A 24,440-nucleotide genomic window follows, 5' to 3' on the forward strand; every position below is an offset into this window, starting at 1 on the left:
ATGCCATGCCGACTATAAAATAATAAGATACGAAAGAACAAAAGAACACAAAGGAAAACAGCAACAGAATAATAATCAGCACCCCAAAATCTGTATTTGCAATTTACAAAAACGTTGCGGTGACTTTTTCTCACTCTTGCTTTTTACCCCTCTGCTTGTCATATCCTGGTGCAACTCCGAGCCCGAGTGTTCATTGCGGTGGCTGCAGGATTCCGGCCTCACCTTCTCAGAAGAGTATACTTCAGGAACCAGCCTACCCACCACAAAAGCGCCAATTCCCCGTCTTCTCGATTGTATTTGACGAGTTCTTGTCAGCAGATTCCCATCTCAGCGCCGTGCCTGGTCCTTCTGCTGTACTGCTTCTTTTATGGCCCCTTCCCAGTCTCATTTGATCTGTACAACGCAACCAGCACAACAACCCCCCAGTAGCATGACCGAAGAACATGTGTTGTCCCGTTTCTCGTCAGATAACAAGCAGCGGTCGATGTCGATCTCCAATGCCATCCTCGCCCACCTGAGGGCCGTGGGCAAGAAGGTTGCGATGAGCAGAGAGGGAGACATCGTCGTGGGATCTCTGTCTGGATCCAACACAACTTCGAACGAGAACAGCGACACCGAGGTCGAGTCGGAGGATAGCGAGGATGAGGTGCAGACCAAGCAGGGCGCGCACCATAAGCTTCCGTCGGTGCCTGAGTCCAGAGCGTCTCCGGGGCCCGAAGCATTGTCTTTGCAGAAACTCAAGCGGTTTCTGTCGCATCCACACTCGGCTCTTTCCATGACTGACTCGCTGGCAAGCAGTAGTCCATATATGTCCTACAGTAATTCACAAGTCCGCCTCCCGGAGTTCAACAAGCGGCCCTTGACCGACACACCCATGATGTCTGTGATGCCTTCACCCGAGACCCGGTACCATTCGAGTGAGGATGAGGTCGAGCCCGAAAGCCCCGCCGAGCTCAATGAGCTCATGGCTGGCCGCGCGAAAAAGGCCTTGAAACTGAGCCCCAAGCAGACCTTGCGCACAACAAAGAACATCTCTCATCTCAGTTTGGCCGACTTGAACTTAATTTCGGCCAAGGTCTCTGAAGCACAACCACAGAATAGTGGCTCAGTTTCGCCCACTGATACCCTGGCGCGCGCGAAGACCCCTTCTGTCAAGTTTTCACCGCTAGAACCAAGCATTGCAGTCTCGCCCTCATCTCCAGTAGATGATCCAATACCCAAAGTGCCTGCTGATGTTATCAAGAAAGGAAAAAATAAACTTGATCCTCTGATCTTGCAGAAAATACGCGCTGATCTTCTCCGTGATGTCCCTGAAGATTTACAAAAGCAATTTGAAAAAACTCCTTCATTTGAGAAGTTGAAAAGCATGCTTCTTAGAAAAAAGCCCAGCCAACAAAAGGCTTATACCCTCAATATTCCGGGCCAGACCTCCTCGAAAGTATCCCCTGACGGAAAAATTGCTTCTGTTGATGTGGGCTCAAAACTTGTCATTGTCATGGTGGGTTTGCCAGCTCGAGGCAAATCGTATATCACCAGCAAACTCACAAGATACTTGAACTGGATTCAACATGACTGTAGAGTGTTCAATGTTGGAAATACCAGAAGAATGGATAAGACAAACGTTTTTGGTCCTGCTCACACACCATTGCCTGACACTAATACTCCCCTGCCTAATGCTGGGAGATCTCCTTTGGTACAACCACTTTCTCCAACTTCGCATTCGGCTGATTTTTTCAACCCAGAGAACAAGGCGTCCACCGAGTTGAGAGAGAAGTGGGCGATGGATACTCTTGACAGTCTTCTTGATTGGGTGCTTCATGGCTCTGGATCTGTCGGTATCCTTGATGCCACAAACTCCACAAAAAAGCGCCGTTTGAAAGTGTTAAAGCGTATCCAAGAGAGAACAAATGGAGAATTGAAGGTACTTTTCTTGGAGAGTATCTGTTCAGACCCAGCGATCTTGAACACAAATATCCATTTGAAGCTTTCAGGACCCGACTACAAAGAAATGGATCCTGAACTTGCTTTGAAGGACTTTCTCGGCCGCTTGCGAAACTATGAGAGAGCATACGAAACGATCGACGATACTGAAGAGGCAATTGATGGATTCCAATACGTCAAAATGATTAATGTTGGTAAAAAGGTAGTCAGCTACAATATTCAAGGATTTTTGGCCTCGCAAACAGTGTACTTCTTGTTGAACTTTAATTTATGCGAGAGACAGATTTGGCTTACCAGACATGGTGAGAGTGTGGACAATTTGAGTGGACGTATTGGAGGAGATAGCAAGCTCACCAAGCGCGGTAAACAATTTTCCAAAGCTTTGAACAGATTCATGACTTACAAGCGTCAAGAGTTCCGCAAAAACCAGCTCGATAATTTCTCTAAACGTCTCGAGTTGAGGTACAATCAATTACTTGGAAAGTCAAATGCAACCGTTCCTGGCCGCGAGAACGACGTTGTTGAAGTGCCAACCGAGCCCAACTTCTGTGTTTGGACGTCCATGCTCTTGCGTGCGGTTGAAACTGGTAAATATTTCAGTGACCAGGAGTACAACGTGAAAGCTATGCGCATGCTCAATGAATTAGGAGGAGGTAAATTCGAAGGTATGACATACGATGAAATTAGAAGAGCAAGTCCAAAGGAGTTTGAGGCTAGGTTCAAGGACAAGCTCGGATACAGGTATCCTGGTGTTGGTGGCGAGTCTTACCTTGATGTTTTGGTGAGGTTGCGTCCATTGATCAATGAAGTAGAGCGTACTACAGATCACTTGATGATTGTGTCGCATAGAGTGGTTTTGAGAGTGCTCTTGGCTTATTTCCTCAACCTTGATAAGTCCTCGATCGTCGAATTGGATGTACCATTACACACACTCTACTGCTTGGAACTGAAACCATATGGCACCGACTATACCATGTATGAGTACGATGAACTATCAGATTGGTTTACCAAGATTGAACCGGAACACCGCAAGAACGTCAAAGAAATGGGCGTGAATTTCCGGGAGAGAAAGTACTCTGTCATCCCCACGGCGCCACCTCTGAGCAAGTCTACCCGTGATCGCAAGCCAGCGGCAGCACCACGCTCCACTTCAAACAACTTCAGTGTCAGAGCCAGTTTGACACGAGCAGAAGAGAAAAAAACCGAGCTGGAAAACAGCTCGTTGACATCGCAGAAGCTTGCCGACTTCAAGAAGTTGCGTAATCCGCGAGAGCAGTTCTCATGAAGCAAGTCATCATGATCAGAAAGCTGGCCCTAAATAAATCAGTAGTGATCTCAGCAGGACTGTGATTAATATTAAATGAGACAGCATCAAACATGATCCAAAATGAACCAAACTATGTTTTTGTAGACCCCGATTTTTTTTTTCAAATTCCGATCTGGTGTAATTTCCTCGATTCGGCTGGAACTGTTTCTTATCCGCACCCGTACACCAGATCCCAGTAGTGAGGGACCTAAATTCGCTGTGGACCATCATTATTCCGCAATCATACCAAAAGCGAGGTGAACGCTCCTTTTCATACATCAACTACCTCCCGAATCCAAAACCGAGTTTGTAGACCGCCAGCTCCGTTGTATCCCAAACCAATAATCCGCTCGATCCCCTGAGTCCATGTATATGCTCTGACCCAATTTACCCGCCGATAGTTGTACCTCCAAATCCACTTTCTAGAGGTAATTCTGGCCGATGTCATCCGCTGGCCAACTGGACCCGAAGGGTCTGTCGAAAAGCCCTCCCATGTCGCCCAAATCTGCACAATTCCATCTACTTCCGCCTCCCAAACCAGCAACCGACACTACAAGTTCACTGGCAGCCACCCCAGAAATAGAGGAAAACAAATCGAAGAAACAGGATAAGAAACCTCTAATACTGCAGCCACTGCCTTTGTCAAATACCGTCAGTCCCGCCTCGCTCTATTCGGTACTGCCTGCGTCAGGACTGAATGGACAGCTCAACACGGGCCCATCTGTAATCAACAAGCAGCTTTTGTCCAAACTCAACAAGTCATTGAAGGAAAAACAGAAGGTGACAAGTACCAAGGAATCTCATGCTCGTAATTCTGCCCTGATCCAGGAGGTCATGTCTCCTGCCCTGCAACAAAGTTTCAATGTTTCAGGTTCCGCCTCGAGCGAGACCACCGGAACACATAATAATGTACCGCTTAACGAGAGTATGGATCTGGATTGGGCCGCTGACTCTGATGTCAGTAATCTCACAGGTCAGGGCAAAGATGATGTTAGTGTAAAGGCCAAAAGTAAACTGGTAGCGAAGCAGAATTCCACGCGGACGGATTTCTTTGCCGCTAAATTGGCTATTGCTGTAGACGACGTTGAATCCTCCGATAGTGACGAGACATTCATCTACGAAACAAACGCGAACGAGTACAATGCTGATGACAGGAACGGAGTTCCAACCGGATTGTCTCAAGACGAACAAAGAAAACAACAACAGATTTCAATCGCGGATAATGCTAGTCAAGCAAACCCCGACGTGATGTCGCTTTCTGGCAGTGTTAGAGGTGCTTCAAATCTAGGGTCTCATGCCACCAGCCCAACCGCCGAGATTCGAAAAGATGAGGACAGCAGTTCATTTGTCATGCCACCTCCTCATCATTCAGTTACAAAAGCGGAGTCCATTCATTCCTTACAATCAATGAAGTACAATCTACGAAATACCTTCAATACGACTCCGCCAGTGAATGCCAATAGCAGATCTCAAAGCGTCAATCACACACCCGCCAATCATAATGAAAATCCGGTATTTTCAAATCCATACTTTGACAATTTGCAAAAGGATAATTTGAACTTTGGGGGTAAGAATAGCAATCAATCATTGGCAAGCACGGAAGACAAAAACCAGGGAATGAGATACTCAATCCTGCACTACGCGGACTCAACATTGATGCCATATGGTGTAAATGAAACCCTCACGAATTCGAACAGCATCAATGAGCCATATGTTGACGGAAATTTCTCCTCAGACGACGATGAAGACGCTAGCAACGATGAAACATCATCACATGGTGACACAAATCTGATGTGTACCGATGCCCACGGTAGTAGTGCTCTTCGTCCTAATGGTCAGAGGCCAATCGATACCGCCTCTGTGTCAAGCAAAGCCAAGAAAAACAAGTCGTCCACAACCTCGTCGAAGCTCAGGTCAACTACTTCTAAATTATTTGATAAAAAGGGAGCACAACCAAGAAGATACAGCACTATACCTGACGATATTGATATCGAAGACTTCGATGATGAATTAATCTATTACGACAATAACAATATCAGATTCCCCTATGGCTCGCACCAGGACAACACCAATGAAAGTTCCTCTTTAGTTGGTGGCGGAAAGATACCACATTATCGCTCACTTAATCTTAATTTTGGGGCCAGGAAGCCTTCAAAACAAATTAAAGGGCAGAGGTTTCTGTCCTTGGGCTATGTACCTTCTTCGCATGTCAACGGAAACAAAAGAAATGATATATTCCCGTTTCCATACATGGAACACGAGCAACCTTATTTAGACTTCGATGAGTACAATGAAGATGCAAAGATGGGAATGAATGACCAAATACGGGCCAAGAGAATTTCTTCAAACCGTACCCACTTTCTGGGAGACGGCTACATCATTCCAAGGTATTCCAACGAGGACCTCAAGAGCAACAGAAAGGGCTCCACTGCAAAAAATGTGATATACACCTTGCTTGGCATAAGCCTTATACTTTCTCTCGGATTTGTCCTTGGCTTTTTCTTGGCTTCTACCAAAGAATTAGCAAATGTATCTATTGTCAGCATTGAAAACCCTCTAGTGAGTCAGGATGAATTGGTATTCAGCATTGTGATTGAAGCACTGAACCCTGGTTGGTTTGCTGTTTCGATAAATGATCTCGAACTAGATATATTTGCAAAAAGCGGTTACTTAGGAGAACAGAATATCGAAAGTGGTCTTGAAACAGTGCTTTTAGGAAGTGTACTCAATCTTGAATCAGCTGTGACATTTGAAGGTATGTTTTTCCACCGCAAGCGAAGCCGTCACACGGGAGAAATTAAATTAGTTAGCCCAGGACGAAATATTACCGGCTCAAGAGTGACAGAGTCCCCGGATGCCCAGAAGATAATATCTCAAACACATGGAAGTGAGCCGACAAGTCTTCCTGATAACTCCGAGAAGTGGTCCATAATATCCAAACATCCGTTTGATCTCATCCTTCGAGGAGTTCTCAAATACAACCTACCTATCACTTCGGCTACAAAAACTGTTGTTGTGAACAAAGTAGGATATGTTGATCCTTCCGTACCTAGCTAAGTACATAATTCATGAGCTCATACATGTATTCACCCTGGCGTTGTTGTAATCGTATGTGGAATTCCTCTGGTTCGAAAGATATGGCCGAAGGGCACGAATTCGCTTTAAAGGGATCAAGAGTCATTCTCTTTGCTGGGTCAATTGGTTTCTTTATCTTAAAAAGTATCACCAAGCGACATAGTAAAGTGTAAATTTCTTTCATTGCGAGATGATCCCCACTGCATTTTCTCGAACCTGATCCAAAGGAAACATGAGGAGCTTGATTTCTTTTAAGATTTCCACTCACCGGATCTAGCCATCTCTCAGGGTTGAAAATGTAAGGATACTCAAACACTGTTGGGTCGTGGTTCGCCTCATAGGCATTCATGACCATGATGGTCCCAGCAGGAATATACAAATTCTTATATGTGATGGGTTTAGTGGTCTCGCGAGGTAGAGACAAGGGCAACACTGTAAAGAAGCGTAATGATTCTTCTATTATTGCAATAGCGTAAGCGCATTCCATTTTCTCAGCGACGTCTTCCCACGCTTGTATTGAATCATTATTGCTTAGATCCAACAAGCTTCGATGCAATCGTTTCTGCATTTCATAACCTTTCTTAGGAAGAGAAAATTGACCAAGAATATGATTCAACACCAACGAAACGTTGTCTAATCCGGCACTCATCATGGACAAACATACACTCAGGGTCTCCAAGGAGGAAAGCTTCTTCTGTGGTGACTTCTCTTCTTGTATAGCCACAAGAAGACACGTTTTTGCGCTCGAATCACCTGTCGAATAGTTTTTCTCGAAGCGGTCACTGAACTCTTCCATGTATGTATCCCTTGATAATCGCCATCGATTTGCATTTGCATTGTAAATGGAACGGATAGGGTTCCAATTAAAGAAGAACAAATAATCTTGGTAATTCGACATCAAAGACCGCATTTTGATTATACGATTCTCAGTTTCGATAATCCTCTTAGCTAACACATTGTCTTTTTTGAGTGTATCGAGCTGAATTCCATACGTCAACGATACGGCGCATTGAATAACATAACATTGGCCAAAAGCAAGAAACGAGACATCTTTTTTATCTCCCAGAACCCAGTCAGCACTCCTCTCATTTTGTTTTGCTAACAAGTTGGCAAGGATGTATTTCGAATTTATGTCCACGCATTTACATACGATTGAAGACGAGATTACCAGGGGTGATAGATTCGACGAAATCGACCTTTTTTTTCTTTTGAAGGAATCACCCGCTGGAGTTGAGCCTACTGTTGAGCCTTGAACAGCAGAAACAATTTTATGGAAGGTGTACAGGGTGGGACGGGAACCCATGGCATTCGTATTAGACCGCCAAAGCGCCACTACATCTTCGTATGAATTGACCACGATAACCGGCAAGGTTCCCAAGTGAATGACAAATATACTGGAGTTATATTTCTTGGCCCATTCCAGAAATTTAAGGCTTGGGTTTCTAAGAACTTGGAACGTGTTTCCAAAGAATGGAAGACCCGGAATCACAAACGCGCCAGGAATGGTTGCATGACTACGTGTGAAAATCTTGTTTGCCAAGCTTGGGAATTTCAAAAGGCATAACAATAGAGCAATTAATAGCAACGCAGCGGCTAACATCAGCTATAGTGATAAGGAAAGCGTGTGTCTGGAGGCATTTGCAACCACTTTCTCTCACCTAAACTAGTCAGAACTACGAAACAACAAAATCCATTCGGTCCACAATCTTGAAACTGGGAATTATCTGCAAGAACAATGAACACAAAATCAGAAATTTCGAAAAGAAAATAAAAACCTAATGACTTCTTTTAATGATTCATGGTAATTTTATACATTGCGCATCCTTGATCTGCAGGTTTGCGTTCGGAACTACACTTCGGGCCAAGTCCGAGAGCCGTACACACTCCATCGTATTATCGAGGCACATAAACTCCGAAGGCGAAAACGGCCGCTGTTTCAGGTATGTGTCTTGGGACGTCATGGTGTAGTATTGATCAAAGAACCCAATGGAATAATTGCAGATGCGTACCATTGAGGCGATGGTTTTGAGTCATTACAGAAAGCGGCAGTCCTCAAGGATCTCTTTGTATCACAAGAACTATGCATAAACCCCGCATCGATCATCTAGAAGGAGGCCACGATCCCCGATCCTCCCTGCAAAATAAAAAAAAATCCTACCATTTGAGCGAAATTTCGACGACAAAAAAGATATTTACTAAGGGCTTTGGATCGGCCGCCCCTCAGCCGTTGGGAACAATTTTTCCCAATGAGGAAATCTCCCCTGGTCTCTCCCACCGCGCGGACATAAGTTTAACGAGAACGGGCCAAGACATTTTGACAACGGCTCTAGCCGCGTAGCCTGACTTTTCATGCACATACAGCTGACAGAGTTCAACAGATTGCCCAGTTCTGACTCATCATGAGACAACGCACTCTAACAACAAATGCAAAGGCAGTGAAGTGATGGTAGGGACAGGAAAACGCACCAAGTGTGCACTATGCATGCACAAAACCACGTCGCAACCAATGGTCCCACCGGAATAATTCGATTTCCATGCATGCTGCGGCCCGGTGAATTATTTACTGTGATGACGGGATTGGCCTTGCTCAAAATTAGGTGGGGGCTCAGGGCCCATGGTATCTCCGCGAATTAATCCGTACCGCGGAAATAAGCCCTGCTATGCACTCACTATGTGTTAAGGTATGGTCTCATACAGAAATACGACCCATGCTTATGTAACCCCCTGGAGCGTTGCTAGATCTTAAGCACATACCGATTTGCGAGCAGGCGCCGTTCGACAATATAAAAAACCAACACTTATAATTGATCCAGAAAGGCTCCCCTCAGCATGTTCCGGACGAAAGCAGGATCCTGCTTGCCCTTGTTCTATGGCCCGGGATCTTGGTTCCTAGGCCTGATTTCTTACTTTGATACTGCAGATTGATAGGCGCTGTGCTCAAAATTTGCAGCGATGATGCACTGAAACCTTTGCCGGTGGCTGAAGTTTCTTACCGCCTGCTTAACATGACCAGAAAGCTGACCATTACTCTTTTGGTTCTACATAAGTTTCTTGACCGGGGATTGTAACCAATAATGCTCTGTACTGCAGACAACGCTCTTTTCGAGGCGGCTATAGTTCTATTTATGCATTTTTGAATCCGCCTATAATTACATGCTTTCTCCCCCCACATTCTTCAGAAGCACCTTTATTTATTACTCATATACATCGAGACTTACATGTCCGAAGACATACAACCACGCTATAAACGCAGTGAATACCTGAAAAATGGTTGTCGTGAATGTAAGCGGCGAAAAATTAAATGCGACGAGTTCGTTAACCCTCCCAGAGAGGCCTTCTCTGTCATGAACCACCAGGGAAAACCCCTGTGCTGGAATTGCACAAGACTCAAAAAGATATGCGAATACCCTAGAAAGGGTGAGCGGGTAGCTCGAGTATCTCGGAAGTATATTATGGAGTCCGAGAAAAATGGGAATAGCCCCCAACCCTCTATCTCGCCTATAAGCTCTTCGAATTCCCCTTTCGACCCCAGGAACACATCGGCTTACAGTTTTAATCCTTACATAGTTCACGATGAGCACAGAGTTCCGGTTGCGAGTTACCTGAACTCAACCACCACCAGTGATAATTCTAGTATGAGTTCCAATTCGCATTTGAACCACCAATTGTCATACCAAAATTATCTTATTGCATCCCAAGGAGGCCCTCAGTATCCTTACAACAACTACCCACGAAGCTCATTCAGCAGTTTACATTTCGGCACCCAAAGCATCCCGCCCAACAACATGCCTGCAATGAGTTGGCCGCTCAATCTGCACTTAGGCTTGGACAACACATACAACACGCAAGTTTCTAATTCTCACGATTTCCAAAATTCCCAACCTCCGGAGGCCAAGGATTCACTTCATCAATCGCCTGTCTCTGCTGGTTCAAGCGGCGTTAATCTTCCTCCTGTTCAGGAGCCCACCACTATCGAAGGAATGCATAAATTTGGGTCCAAAAACCCTCCTTTTCTCAATAATACCGAAAAATATCAAATCGGTTCATCGCATGAAAATCACCACATACCACATATCCTAAACGACTCCAGCTCCCTGATTTCTACACAGTCTCACATTAATGCTCCCCAAACTAGTATTGGAGCAAAGACTTACGAGCCCTCAGATTTGACTGTTATCGCGTCTGATCTCAATAATTTGGTTTCAGACATGATTTTCGAGATAAATGATTCCAAGAGTAACCCGCTAGGCGCCGCAAATATTCTACACGAGTCCCCGACTGACATATCAGATAGCTTGTCGCTGTTCAACAACATGTTTGCAAGTAATAGCATTCCAAAAAATGTTAGTTTGAAGGCTATTCCTCTGCTACGGCCACGGGAGCAACAATACCTAGAAGAATTCTTCGACGGCTTTAGTGCGTACATTCTACCATTTCCAGCATACGAACCAAATCTAAAAATTGACTACAATCCAATTCGAGATATTCTTCTCACATGCGCAGCCAAAGAGCCAGTTCTTCTCGCAGCAATTTTATCTCAGAGCGCTAGAATTTCTTTCGCCAAAAGTGGTTCACCTAATGACGAAGAAGCTTATTACCAGTATTTACTGAAATGCTTGAAGATCCTTGGTCCAGCTCTCAAAGAAGCAGGCGATAAAGATGAAGATGAACTCATTTCTAGTATAGAAGGCATACTTTTGACTGTCTTGCTTTTGACGTCGGCAAACGCAGCTCATTTCAAACAAAATTGGAGACCACATCTCAGAGGCGCTAAAGATATTCTTTTGAAAAAATCTAGAATTCTCAAACGCTCTGAGAGCCAAGTTCTAGTGTTCTGCAAATTGTGGTTTTGCTCTTTCGAGATACTCGCTGGTTTGAGCCTGAAGATCGGAGGCACACTTCAAGATCAAGAGGAAATGAATCTTCTTCTCAATTTCGAGAGCACCTACGAAATTCAAGTTTTGAAAGATCTAGGCTTGGTGCTAGAAAACGGTTTCAGTTTGTTAGCAGGGTTCCACAACGATGTCACACCAGCTCTTCGTGATTTGAACAAATTACTTGTAAAGTCAAGAGGTGTCGCTAAACAGCCTCTTGACGACACCCAGGAATATATTAGGCTCCTTGCTGCTTTAGAAAATTTGAGTCAAATTGAATTTGTCAATTCCCGTTGCATTTTGAATTCCTCAGACTTTCCTAACGGTGTAGTGCCAAACGGTCTTCTTCTCGAGGAGTTACCAGGCAGAAACGTTTTCAATGTGATCAGCTGGATGGATTTGTCACATAAACTGTACATTTTAGCCGCTAAAACGGTGCTTCTACGGGAGTTTCTTGGGCTTTCGTATGACAGTCCTCAAATACAAGCACTCGCTCATCAATTTGCCAGTTGGTTTTCCCACCTAACTCTGTCAATTGATAGCATGTCTGAGAAATACAAGTTGAACATAATCATGATTCAATGGCCCATTCAGGTCTTTGGAATGATTCTGATCCGCCCTGGAGACAGACAGCTTGTCTCGCGATTGTATCAGTACACCGAGAAAGCTGGAGCTGGTGGAGCTAGCCATATCATGAATAGATTAAAAAGGTTGTGGCATAATTATGATAGTGGTGTTGCTGATTGCTCTGATGATGATGTTGATGTGGTGAACTACTAGAGTCTACATAGATTTCATAATGGTAGATATGACTAATATTTATAGATTTTAACACATTACTTCCTGTAGCAAAGAGTATCTGTTTAAGCTGCCCCGTGCTATTTCGAGCCTTGAATCTTTGATAATGTCATGGTTTTGATCTGCCCTATCGTTTTGGATTTTCCAACCAACACGTTCGGCTCCTAGCCTTGCACCATCAAGGTTTGCCGAAGTTGGACCAATTCGCAAAGATGCGTTCTTACCTACCATAAACAAGGGTATAGTGTCATTCCATTGCAAATGATCTGTCAAGCAAGGGAGGCCTTGAACGATATCAATGGGATGTTCATCGAGTATCGGCTTCATGAACCCGAGCCCCTCTAAATCTGCCAGAATTCCCGTAGCACAGCAGACATAGTCGCAGGAGAGAGTTGTTGTACTTTCATTTTTTCCTGACTCGATTGATTTAACTTCGAGGGTCCATTTTCCATCTTCAAACGAACCATGTTCGATCAGGCTGAAACATCTGAGTTGAAGTTTACCACTTGCAATGTGATTTTTGAGAATCTTGTGATATTCTGGATTGATCAGGCCACCTCCCCTGGCTTCTTTTATAAGTTGTGCTCGTTCCTCATCCGTGTCCAATATGTAGAACGAGGATTTTTTGACATTTTTGTATTTCGTAACCCAATCTAGATGAAAGTCAAAATGCTTTATTTTTACAGGACCCCTCATAATAAGCGTCACATTGACACCTAGGCTACAGGCCACATGAGCAAGTTGAGCAGAGGTGAGACCTCCACCAACTATCACCAATGAGGAAACTTGTTTTGACTCGAGTTTTCTCTGGATACAAAGAGGAGGATAAGGTGCAGCCCGGTTAAAGATGTGCGTAGTATGACAAGCTTGTTCCAAGGTTGCATTTGCTTCTAGTAGTCCCTTGATCGGATAGTTGATGCTTCCCCGGTGGCCGCTCGTAACAATACACGTTTTGCCGCCATAAATTCTACCGCTCGCAGTTTGTATGATGAACCCTTTGTAGAATTTGTCGGTATCCATGCAGTGGATATCACCGTATCTTATGGATGTTACTTCATCTTTACGAACGCTTGAAGCAAGTCCATACCTATCGGTAATTTCGACACAGAAATCTTCGAATAATTTAGAAGAAGGTCTGTAAAAATCGCGGTAGTCTCTCATATTGATATCGATGATTCCAGGACGATCATGATTGAGGGCCTCACCTCTGAGTGGAGTAGACATCTTCATCGCATTTTTCTTGATCTGCCTTTTATGCTGATGTTTTGAGTATTCCCTGCCGACAACATTTTTTATTTCCATTAGGTCTCTCTCTCGCTTTCTTTCGTACGCGAAGGTGATCATACCGTCAATATTAGCAGGATCTGGGTGAAAGAACATGGGTGATCTCAAAACAGGAATTTGACAGGAAGAAAATTGATTGTGCCATTGACCCATGAAGTTGTCAGATGTTGCATCCAACACTAGGATCTCGCTTGGTCTTAGAGTTGAGCTCAGTTTGTAGCTCGAAACACTTGCGTCGCGTTTAGAAACAAATCCAACTTTGGAACCTCTCGTGCGAAGCCAATGAAATCTTTGATGTTCATCGTCAGTGAAAATTGAGCCAGGTGTGTCTTCACATAATCGTGCAGCTGTTGCCAAACCACATGTTCCACCTCCTACTATCACAGCTTCGAAAATGTCGTCCAGCAACAATTCGCAAACGTAGTCTTGAGAGTTTTCAGTCATTTGAGCTGTACAAAATTGTAAATAAAATAAAATTCATGCCTGTTTCACTACTTAAATACTCAATTTGCAGCCATTAGAAGCATGCAGGTTAACCACTAAGGTGACAAGGTTAACCTCTCGGTGAAAAATGATAACCACACTAGTACAAAGATGTAAACCCTTCGATCAATGCGAGAAGTCCCACTGCGCCGGGGTCGGGAATACCACCCTCCTTTTTGAAATCCTCTTCGCTGACGTAAGAAGCACGTCCGAACTTGGCATGTAATTCGGCAGTGTTTTTGCAGCCTTTCCGGGCAGCTTCAACCAGCGAGGAAAGATCTCCTGTCTCTTTCAATGTATTCGCAAATGGTTGCAAAGTATCAACTAAAGTACGGCCACCTTCACGCGCCTTAGTATATTTAAAAAGTCCATCATAGAGTGCATCGTAGATTGCCTCAGCAACGACCGAGCTAGAGATTTCACTGGCGTTGCTCAAATTCTTCACTAAACTAGTCAAGTAAATTGCATACAACCCACCAGAGGTTCCACCCATTTTGTCCTCGACAATTTCCGTGACCGCACTCAAAGTAGCAACAGGATCATTTATGTTTTTCCGGAACTCAGAGTCATTTTTCAATGCCTCTAAAATTCCAGTTGCTCCATTCTTCAAAGTTTCACCACAATCACCGTCTCCAACTAATGTATCATACTTTGTGATCAATGGTTCCTTCTCAATAACACTGTCCATTGCCTTTTGAAGAGCAGATGCGAATTTTTCACCATCTACTTTAAGTGACGAATGTGGTACCTTTGCATGATCTTCACTGGAACCCTCATCTTTGCGCACCTCCTCCCAAGCCTTTTGGTCGTACGTCTTTGGTTTCCAACCAGGAGCATCGGTCTCGAGATCCAAGAACAGCAAAATTTGCGATTGGGAAAAGACAGATGTCGACAGTTTGCTGAGATTCATAATTGTAAGTGAAAATCCAGGCGAGTTTAATGAGGTGACAAAGTCAGATACAAGAATTCTGGAGGGCTTCTTTTTCAAGGGACATCCTTCAAGAAGGAAGTGAGTAATTGCGTACAATTCTAGCGAGGATGTACCACCAATGTTGTTAATCAAAAGCACGTACTCATCTTCGTCTTCGATCTCGAGGTAATGACGCTCTTTATCCTTCGGGTCTAGGATCCTGTCGTAGAGAGTTTGAACGAGATTCCTGATCTCGGGGATATCAATTTTTTCTCCAGGTTCGTTGTGGATACCGAGACCCAATTCCGCGGTGTTTTCATCGTCCTGGTCGTCTTCTTCGGCTTTTCTGCCAGGAACTGAGGTTCTGGCCAATGAAGCACTCATGGTAGCAAGCAGAGAATTGACTTTCTTGCCCAATTCGGTGAGCTCAGCCAAAGAAGCACCCGTATTGGATGCCGCTCCCACAATCTTATGCACAAGAGCAGTTCCGGCCAATCCTCTTCTGCCAACCATTTCATTTTGGGTTCTTCCGACCGCCACATCATCGGAGACAACTACGAGCTCTACATCAATCCCGTCACGCTTAGCTCTTTCAGCGACCAAGCCAAAGTGTAGAATGTCACCAGTGTAATTCTTCACCACGATGAGAGCACCATGTTCCTTCTTGGCTGTAGCCTTGACGGCAGCCATGATCTGTTTAGTTGATGGAGATGCAAAGATTGAACCAGAAACTGCAGCATCCAAAAGATTTTCTCCAACAAATCCAGAGTGAAGCGGCTCATGACCAGCTCCACCACCGCTAATGACGGCGACTTTGTTTTTATGTTCTGTTGGTCTGTAAACCACTCTCTCAGAGGGTATAAGACGGATCGTTGGGTTAGTGGCAGCTAAGCCTCTGAGTGCATTGAGCACGATGTCTTCATTTTCAGGGTATTTCCAGTGTTTTGTTGAAACCATGGTTCGGAAAAAAAAGTAGTTGTTGGAGTCGCAATTGAGCAATTGACTGAATGCACTTGGGTGGACTAGTCTCAGAGACACATTGTAATAGTACGCACCCACCTGTATAGAAAGCAGTCATTATGTCATAGCGAACAGACAATGGTTCGGAACAAGGACTGTGTATCCTCGACTCAGCACAGAACATGAAAAAACATAATTTTGAAATTTCATCGAAATATAGTTGAATGAAAGATTTTCACAAAGTTGAACGATTTGGCGAATTATAGAAGCGTTGCTTGTGACTTTTACACCCCGAGTCCCTGCACCCATACTCATTATATTGTCTTCGATTGTGAGAGTTCGCATTAGAGTCACATCCGCCCGAATAAATAAATGCACTTCAAGCTTGTTTATAACTCACTGTTTCTTCCGAGCGACTGAAAATTCAAAATCTACCAATTCTGGCTACCAGTTAATACCTTCGATCCCATACATCCTTTAACCGCATATACACTACGCATGTCTTGTATGCAAACACAACATCTCGCAGTCAGTTGCCCTTCAAATCCCACCTCATCTGTCAGTACTAAGATCGGCTCTTTAATTTGCATCCATTTCATACACAATGGGGACGTCAAAAGCACTGGCGTCTCCAAACCCAAAGCAGAAAAAAAAGAAGTCAAAAACTTTCACTGGTTGCTTCACTTGTAGGTCCAGAAAGATCCGTTGTGACTTGCTGAAGCCTATATGTAAAAACTGTGAAAAAGCAGGAGTTACATGTAGCGGCTACGACATCAACTTGAGATGGCTGGCTCCAATTCAATTCCGCCCAAATGGTCGCTACCCAATACAGCAGCCAGTGGTGTTCGAGGATGTTCGTACCGAGGATGGAGAATTCTTCCAAAGACGAAATGTGGGGTTTGTTGTCTGGGATGAGAAGACAAATTGTCGACCATACGAAACCTACGAGGATATCGACGACGATTTGAATGCACTCCGGGCGAGTAACTCATCCTCAAAGACAACACTACAGGGTCCATTCGGGGTATTTACTAGTAAGAAGGCGGCTCAAAAGAGAAACCTCAACAGTGCATCGGTAACTCCACAGCAGAAGCCATCATCAAATGCGACTCCGCTCATTCTGGAGCATGATCACTTGGCTAATGACCAGCTCTGGTTGTCAAACGAATTGCGTGAACATGCTCTCTTAACCGCAGCGGCTTTAAATGGTGATCCTCAATTTCTAGACTTCGACGTGCAGCTGATTGGCTACCAATCAGTGCCAGAATCTCAGTCTGATCTTTTAAACCTTGTCTTCCACAGGCACTCTCATCCACACGTACAGCTTTCGGATACGCCTATTCCTAGCACCAACCCTATGACACCAATTCCACAAGGGATCGCCAATAAAGATATGAGTGTCAAACCTGAACAGGATAACATCGCTATCAATCCTACCAATCAGCATTTGTTCTATTCAAACTATGCAAACTTCTACTACAACAATCCATATCTTCCAAACGAGACTTTAGACATACAATTACATGCTAGTGCGAGCTTACCACCTGATGCTTCGGAATTGCAGGACAATGAACATTTGCTGCAAACTCAAATGCCCGAAGCTATCATGTCCATAGTGAGACATCCATTACAGCCCGATTTAGGATTCGATGTGGCTTTGCCAAACAATGGTGTCATGCTACCTATCACAGCATTGCAGGTACAACCCCTTACAAGATATCTTCTTAACAATTATGTCACGCAGGTTGCGGATTTGATGACGGTAATTCCGTTGATGGAGAGTCCATGGAAAACAATTTACTTCCCAAGAGCATTGATGGCCATTGGCGAGCTCTCTGCGCTCGGAAAAACCTCTGTTGCTAAAAATGCTCTTCTCAACGCACTTTTAGCAGTATCTGCATTTAATCTCCAGAGTAAGTTCCCAAGAAACTCTCCGCAAATGAGATTTTATCTCAACCTTGGAATCCGTCTCCGTAATCAAGCCAGTATCTTCGTCAAGTCTTTGCTAGGGGCCAATGGAAGCATCTCTAACAGTGTTGCAAAATGTGTAGCTTCAGAGAAGTATAAGGATATTTTATGTGCGGTGATGTCCATGATTTCGGTTGACTTGGTGTGGGGAACAATGCAAGACACCGCTTACTACATTCAATGCTGTGAAAAGGTAATTCAAACAAAAATGCTTGCCAAGAAGAAGCTTTCATCCAAAGCAAAAATTTTACACCGCATCTTCCTGAGTATGAAATTGATTCAGGATTCAACCTGCCTCAGCATTACCAATATAAAAGAGGATTTGGAGATAAGTCAAAGGGCTCTGGAACACAATAATACCAAAATCAAAATTGATTTTCTAGTGGACAGACAGACCGTGTCTACACCTATGTTTGTAAACAAGAAGCTCATCAGCACTAATAAAAATGACGACAGTTTCGCCACCGATGCCTTGTACGGCGTGCCAAACTCGCTCATTAAATTGTTCAGTGAAACTGTTCATATGTTGCGGCGGAAGATTTATTATCAAGATACGCATGGCGCTTCTCCTCCCAATTTTCGCGAGGAAAGCGAACAGCTAAACAAGAGCATTGAGACATGGAAACTTGACTGGAAATTATTCGATAACACCGTTCAAGACCCGCACTTTTATTCGTCGATGCATGAGGTAACTTACCATCATATCATGTCTTTCTACTCTGCTTTGGTGATCTATTTCAACCGGTTCATTCGCGAGACTGCACCTCAACAATTACAAGACAAAGTAGCTACCACGCTAGAGCACTTGAATTCCATCCAAAAGCTTATTGCAAAGGACGAGGCGCATATTATCCCGCTATTTTGGCAAGGTTTTATTGCGGGATGTGAGGCTACGTCTACAGAATTACAAATGGGTTTTAAGAAATGGGGTGCAGACATCGCTCAATATTTGGGAAGCTACTGGGGAGCTCGACAAATCATGTTGGAAGTATGGAGGCGAAAAAAAACAAAGGACCCGAAAGATGACTGGATTAGTGTTATTCACGACTGGGAAATGAATCTCATGCTAAATTAAACCCTTTCCCGGGTTTTACGTCATATCTTCGGCGTGCGGCTGCTCAGTGTGCAGTTGCGAGGTGGGAAAAGCCAATTGAATTGGCCAAACTTTCCACGGATCTAGATTGATTATTCTTTTAGGAATATAAACATGTAAAAATAATAACAGTAGCAATTTCCGTGCCGTGTTCTAGTCGGAGTAGTGTCTACGGTCCAATGATGCACGTCATGGAGGTTGCCGAACGGGTGCAAGGATGTCAACAATATACGAGGCTTATTTTAGTAAGGGGCCCTGGGGGTGCGGTCCAGATAATGTCAGTAGTCTAATTAAGCAATATTCCGATCAACTGAACCCAAAACATAATTGGTTTATCTTTTAATGTGTTTACTTACCAACTACGGTGTTGTTATTTAAGAATGCTTCTATCACCATTGCCGACGGTTTTACCATCAACTCTAAATTGGCCTAGGTGCATGGTCGGTCCACCAGAAAGGCTCGCGATGTTACACGAAGCCGTGAAGTCGTGTGGAGCATCAAGGGGGTATTATGAAACATTGAGTTATAGAATCAGAATTTTAACGTGGTAGACCAAACATAGGGGTGCACAATACACACGAATCCGACATACAGTTGCGATATTTACATAATAGCGCGAAGCCGTTGCATTTGTGTGCAGGAGATTCACGTATTTTGCAGCCATCCTCACCGGCCAAAACTGAATGAGCTTCTGGGAGGGTAAACTCCATCACAGCCACGGTATTTGGGCCGTGGAACTAAAAACAAATCAGCGTGCCTGCGGACCCCTTGGCAACTATATAAGGGTTCTGTGGCTGCCCCTCTCTCTCATCTTTTTCATTCATATCAATCACCTCATTCCTACTCCCACCACATACATTCGTTAACAATGAAGTACTCTGCCGTTGCCGTCGCTGCCCTTGCCTCCACCGCCGTTGCTGCCCCAAGCTACAACTCCACCTCCACTGCCACCTCCACCAACTTGTCCACCAAGTTGGTCACCATCACCTCTTGTTCTGAGGACAAGTGCTCTTTGGCTACTCAAACTTGGGGCCCATCTACTGTCACCACCACTGTCCAAGGTGTTGTCACCAGCTACACCACTTACTGTCCATTGACCGCTGAGGAGAAGGACAAGGCCAAGACCAAGACCGTCACCGTCACCTCTTGTTCCGAGAACAAGTGCACTGAGTCTGTCCAGACCTGGGGCCCATCTACTGTCACCACCACTGTTCAAGGTGTTGTCACTAGCTACACCACCTACTGTCCATTGACCGCTGGCTCCTCTTCTGCCACTGCTCCATACCCAATCTCCTCCGCCTCCTCCACCTCCGAGAAGAAGAAGAAGACCATCACCATCACCACCACCCCAGTTACTACCATCAACGGTACCCCAACTACCATCACCACTCAATCTACCATCACTTTGACTTACGGAAGCTCTACCGCTGGTCAAAACTCCACCATTGCCCCAACTTTCGTCAACGGTGGTGCTAAGAACGTTGCCGGTGTCGCTGCTGTTGCCGGTGCTGCCCTCTTGTTGTTGTAAATCTAGATGATGGACAAAAACTAAAATACCCTCCCCCTTGATTTCGTTTGTACTATAGCTGGTGCGTTTTTTGAATACACAGACTTTTTGAATTTTAACATGAATATTATGTAATCACTAGATTTAGGTGCCGTTACATCTTGCCGTGCCTGATGTCAATATTTATTTTAGGGGCCGTACCCGTGGAGTGCAGATAGCTAATCTCGCGTCTTCCCTATGAGATTCATTTCAATTTCTACTAAAATGGGGAAAATAATGAATTTCAATTTGTTTTTTACTCAAATGGCGGCGCCCCTTTTTGGAATATTCCAAATCCGTTTGTAGTTGTAAATGTAAAATTGGCTTCCAGACCCGACTAAACGCCTACCATCCTTCATGGCAATGAACCTCTAATACATTAATACACTTTTATTTAACCGATGTTATAACCCATAATACTCTATAATTCGTCATGGCCCGACGACTGTGGAACGTAGATCGCCTTTCCAATGTAGACATTCCACCATCCGTTAATATAATACAAGCCGAGATCGTACACACGCTTTGGGAAGTCCACATAACTCCGTAAGACAAAGTACACAGCGGCCTTAATATTGTCAACTTCTTCCCAAAAGCCTTGTTGTGGATTCATTTGACTGTAAATTCTACCACCTCTCGAAAGTGCGTCCTGTTGAGACTTGAAGGCCTCTTGTTTGACTTCTTCAGATACAGGGGCTTCAGTGTCTTTGGCACTTGGCACCCGTGGCAGGAAACTGACAAAGGGGAACTCAATTCCCTTACCATGGATAGGCTCATAGTCACCATGCTTGGCCTCACCAGCTGCAACCTCTTCCAAGTGCTTCAAGTACATCTTCTTGAAGTTGTTGATGGAGGAAATCGACTTTGAAAGACGGTCAAAGGTGTTGAAGAGAGCGACCAATTCGATACGACGGAACTTCAACAAGTGTTGTGTGGTAGGATCTTCCAGCTCGAACAAGACTTTGAGAGCAGTACCATAGCCGATTGTTTGAAGTTTACCCCACATTCTACAACGGTCACAACCAACGCAGTCCATGATGGCAGAGACATTTCTAAAACGAGATCTGAACTCTTCCTTCAAACCTGGTTCGACCGTTTTTGGGTCGAACAAGAGATGGGTGTCGAACAATTTCTCAGAGCTCAACTCCAGCGATATTGTGTCCAACATCTCGGCGTACTCTGCACTTGTAGTGTGGGTGTTTTCTAACAACTCAACGCCAGCTTTAGACTCGGTGTTCATTTCAATGAATTCAGGGACAGCTGCAAGCTCGCCCAATTTTACGATGGCCTGAGAGATAAGCGCGTAGTTAAAGTAGATGTTGGAGAGTCTATCGTTGAACTTACCAACTCTCTCCATGAAGATTTTAAGATTTGGCTCGAACTGCTCTGTGACTGGGTTTAAATACTCGTTTGACAAGTGGACAGCTACGGAAGCATGGAGACCAGAGATCACACGATAGAAGAGGTTCTTCTCCACGCACTGATCCTGCTCTGCGCCTTCAGCGAAAGTCATGGGAGCAGTATTTGGGAAGCAGTTCTCCGAATAAATAGCCTTCCACACCTCGAACGACTGCGCACCACCATAACCAGTGAATCTCTCTGGGTTGGATGGCAAGTCTACGAAAACACAGTGGTGATCATCGTCGATGTGGCAGTAGTCAAGATCCTCGCAAGTCTCAGACCCGTCTGAGGCTTTCGAGCCGCGGTGAATCTCTCCAAGCTTCGAAGGAAGGAGCTCGGTGGGCACATTGGACCAGTTGTACTGCTCTGTGGGAAGGATGTCAACGGCACAGTTTCTGGTGGCACAGAAGTGTTGCGCGTTCCAGAACTTACACTGTTTGTCCAAGTTCAACTTGAAAAAGCGAAAGAATGGAGATGTCACGAGCTTCAGCACCAGAGGCCTGATTCTGTCGTTTACTTCATCAATGTATGAGAAAGTGGTGTTACAAGTTGGAGTGATGATTTGCAGACAGAAGTCGGGCGAGTCGAAGGGTGAGATACTGGCCGCTACCAATGCAGCTAGGAATAGCCACCAGGAAAATATTATTGACTTCATTATGGGTGGTGATATGGTCTTATTGCAAGGTGGAAATTCGGTGCGCCTTATATCAGGTTGCAGGTCACGTGTTACCATTGACAGCGTGGAACATCTTTTGCTTGTTGCCTGATCAACCTTGAAACTGCAGTCAAATAGATGGAAAAAAGAATGAAAGCGGTCATTTTAATCATTCATTTTACTGAAAATGGTTTAGGGATTTTTCTCACGGCTGGTGTAGTCAAAATACAATGTAAGCGCATACGTTATTCATCGAAGGTCTGCTGGTACCTGGAACAGGGTTCGCTGCTTGCAGGAATTTGCCGCCATCGAATTAGTAATAACGAAGAACAGTACGTGTCATTTCTGGTCAAAAAAAAAAGTAACAAAATCCAGAGTATCATCGAACAAAATTTAATTCTTTTTCGACGGATATTCTATCCAATAATCACTTCTACGATTGCGTGTTTAGTAGATACTTGTAGTTAATTCTCTATATAGACAATCACTTGAATGCCAAAATATAATACATGCATGAGTCTAGTCATCGAACTTGATCTTCTTAGCCGTCTTTCCCATGTCGACGTCCTTGAAGAAGGCTCCGTAAGCGGAGTGGGCTTTCTTTTTGGTGTGGCCTCCGAACTTAAGTAATTCTTCTGGCACGTTTTGGTTGGCACCACGCAAAATGTTACACAAAGCTCCACTGAGGTGCTTCTCGTGCTCAGTGAAAAGTGTGTGTGCGATACCGGTTTGACCTGCTCTTCCAGTACGACCGATTCTGTGAACGTAGTCCTCAGCAGTAAGGGGGAAAGTCAAGTTAATGACCACCTTGACGTTTGGAATGTCCAAACCTCTGGCTGCAACATCAGTAGCCAACATCAAGGTGCAATCACCCGATTTAAATCTGCCCAAAGCGTTAGAACGTTGCTGTTGAGTCAAGTCTCCGTGGACTGCAGCAACACTGTACCCGTTTCTTTGCAAAAGGGACTCGACACGCAGAGCCTCCTTTTTGTACAAAGCGAAGACTAGAACCTTGTCGTTTTTGTTGGCTCCACTTTGGTACTTTCTAAGGAGTTGAAGAAGCTTCTTCTCCTTTTCACGAGGATCGATCACCTCCACAATTTGAGTAATTCTCTTGTTGGCGGCCAATTCATCGCGCTCACCAATGGTGACCTTGACAGGATCGTTCATGAAGACAGAGGCGAGTTCTCTGACCTCTTTTGGCCAAGTAGCGGTGAACATCAAGGTTTGACGTTCGGACTTGTGTTTAGTCTTACCAATAATTTGCTTGATGTGCTCTTCGAATCCTTTGTCCAACATTCTGTCGGCTTCATCAAGGACCAAGTAGTCCACTCCTGACAAGTCTACCAAACCGTCTTCCAACAAGTCAACCAAACGACCTGGGGTGGCAACAGCGATGCTGGCGTACTTCAATTTGTCAATTTGGTCTTGCTTACTAACACCTCCATAGATGGCAACACTAGAAATGTTCGTTTCCTTGAGTAAGAGTTCCAAGTTGTCGTAAATCTGAAGAGCCAATTCACGGGTTGGAGAAAGACACAAAACCTTCAAACCCTTCTTTTGCTCACCCAAAATGTAGTTGACAGCGGGAACACCGAAAGCAAATGTCTTACCAGATCCGGTTTCTGCAACACCAACAACGTCCTTGCCGCTCAAAAGATATGGCCAAGACACAGCTTGAATTGGGGTTGGGGATGGGAACTGAGAGATGGCCTTCTGAACTTCAGACACAAGGTCAACTTGGCTGAACTTCAAGAGTGGACGCAAGTTCAATTTCTCTGGGTCCTCCACGGCTACCTCGTTCTTCTTCAAGTAATCTTGAATTTCTGATTCAGGAACATTGTTTAAGTCGTCGGACTGAACATAAGTAGTAGAAAAGGAAGAAGTCTTCGAAGTAGACTCAGTAGATTCAGTAGACTCGACTTTTTTGTCTTTCTTCTCTTTTTTGTCCTTCTTGTCCTTTTTCTCCTTCTTTTCAGACTTGTCTTTCTTGTCCTTCTTATCCTTCTTTTCTTTTTTCTCCTTCTTGTCCTTCTTCTCCTTCTTGAATTTCTTCTCTACAACCTCGCTGCTGTCTTCGACTTTTCTTTTCTTATCCTCTTTCGCCATTTTGGTGTACTTCTTGATAAATCCTTAACAGCTTTAG

The 24,440-nt window shown here is 44.4% G+C and overlaps 9 protein-coding genes across 9 annotated transcripts; 5 read left to right on the forward strand and 4 right to left on the reverse strand.

Moving 5' to 3' along the window:
* Window positions 1-367: 367 nt before the first annotated feature.
* On the forward strand, window positions 368-3,226 carry PUMCH_004373 (uncharacterized protein; the record flags this gene model as incomplete). Its single annotated transcript, XM_063023311.1, has 1 exon — window positions 368-3,226. One exon carries the CDS (start codon window positions 368-370, stop codon window positions 3,224-3,226), a length of 2,859 nt encoding a protein of 952 aa, XP_062879381.1.
* A 462-nt stretch (window positions 3,227-3,688) lies between these two features.
* PUMCH_004374 (uncharacterized protein) lies at window positions 3,689-6,304 on the forward strand (the record flags this gene model as incomplete). Its single annotated transcript, XM_063023312.1, has 1 exon — window positions 3,689-6,304. The coding sequence occupies one exon, from the start codon at window positions 3,689-3,691 to the stop codon at window positions 6,302-6,304; it is 2,616 nt and encodes an 871-aa protein (XP_062879382.1).
* Window positions 6,305-9,540: 3,236 nt separating this feature from the next.
* PUMCH_004375 (uncharacterized protein) lies at window positions 9,541-11,976 on the forward strand (the record flags this gene model as incomplete). The annotated part of the gene is made up of 1 exon (XM_063023313.1): window positions 9,541-11,976. The coding sequence occupies one exon, from the start codon at window positions 9,541-9,543 to the stop codon at window positions 11,974-11,976; it is 2,436 nt and encodes an 811-aa protein (XP_062879383.1).
* Window positions 11,977-12,024: 48 nt separating this feature from the next.
* On the reverse strand, window positions 12,025-13,722 carry PUMCH_004376 (uncharacterized protein; the record flags this gene model as incomplete). Its single annotated transcript, XM_063023314.1, has 1 exon — window positions 12,025-13,722. One exon carries the CDS (start codon window positions 13,720-13,722, stop codon window positions 12,025-12,027), a length of 1,698 nt encoding a protein of 565 aa, XP_062879384.1.
* Window positions 13,723-13,861: 139 nt separating this feature from the next.
* On the reverse strand, window positions 13,862-15,628 carry PUMCH_004377 (uncharacterized protein; the record flags this gene model as incomplete). Its single annotated transcript, XM_063023315.1, has 1 exon — window positions 13,862-15,628. The coding sequence occupies one exon, from the start codon at window positions 15,626-15,628 to the stop codon at window positions 13,862-13,864; it is 1,767 nt and encodes a 588-aa protein (XP_062879385.1).
* A 607-nt stretch (window positions 15,629-16,235) lies between these two features.
* Window positions 16,236-18,674, forward strand: PUMCH_004378 (uncharacterized protein; the record flags this gene model as incomplete). Its single annotated transcript, XM_063023316.1, has 1 exon — window positions 16,236-18,674. One exon carries the CDS (start codon window positions 16,236-16,238, stop codon window positions 18,672-18,674), a length of 2,439 nt encoding a protein of 812 aa, XP_062879386.1.
* Window positions 18,675-19,560: 886 nt separating this feature from the next.
* PUMCH_004379 (uncharacterized protein) lies at window positions 19,561-20,220 on the forward strand (the record flags this gene model as incomplete). Its single annotated transcript, XM_063023317.1, has 1 exon — window positions 19,561-20,220. One exon carries the CDS (start codon window positions 19,561-19,563, stop codon window positions 20,218-20,220), a length of 660 nt encoding a protein of 219 aa, XP_062879387.1.
* A 439-nt stretch (window positions 20,221-20,659) lies between these two features.
* On the reverse strand, window positions 20,660-22,372 carry PUMCH_004380 (uncharacterized protein; the record flags this gene model as incomplete). Its single annotated transcript, XM_063023318.1, has 1 exon — window positions 20,660-22,372. The coding sequence occupies one exon, from the start codon at window positions 22,370-22,372 to the stop codon at window positions 20,660-20,662; it is 1,713 nt and encodes a 570-aa protein (XP_062879388.1).
* A 441-nt stretch (window positions 22,373-22,813) lies between these two features.
* PUMCH_004381 (uncharacterized protein) lies at window positions 22,814-24,403 on the reverse strand (the record flags this gene model as incomplete). Its single annotated transcript, XM_063023319.1, has 1 exon — window positions 22,814-24,403. One exon carries the CDS (start codon window positions 24,401-24,403, stop codon window positions 22,814-22,816), a length of 1,590 nt encoding a protein of 529 aa, XP_062879389.1.
* Window positions 24,404-24,440: the final 37 nt, after the last annotated feature.

The sequence above is a fragment of the Australozyma saopauloensis genome, chromosome 5 (genome assembly GCF_035610405.1).
Source record: "Australozyma saopauloensis chromosome 5, complete sequence".
NCBI classification, from domain to species: domain Eukaryota; kingdom Fungi; phylum Ascomycota; class Pichiomycetes; order Serinales; family Metschnikowiaceae; genus Australozyma; species Australozyma saopauloensis.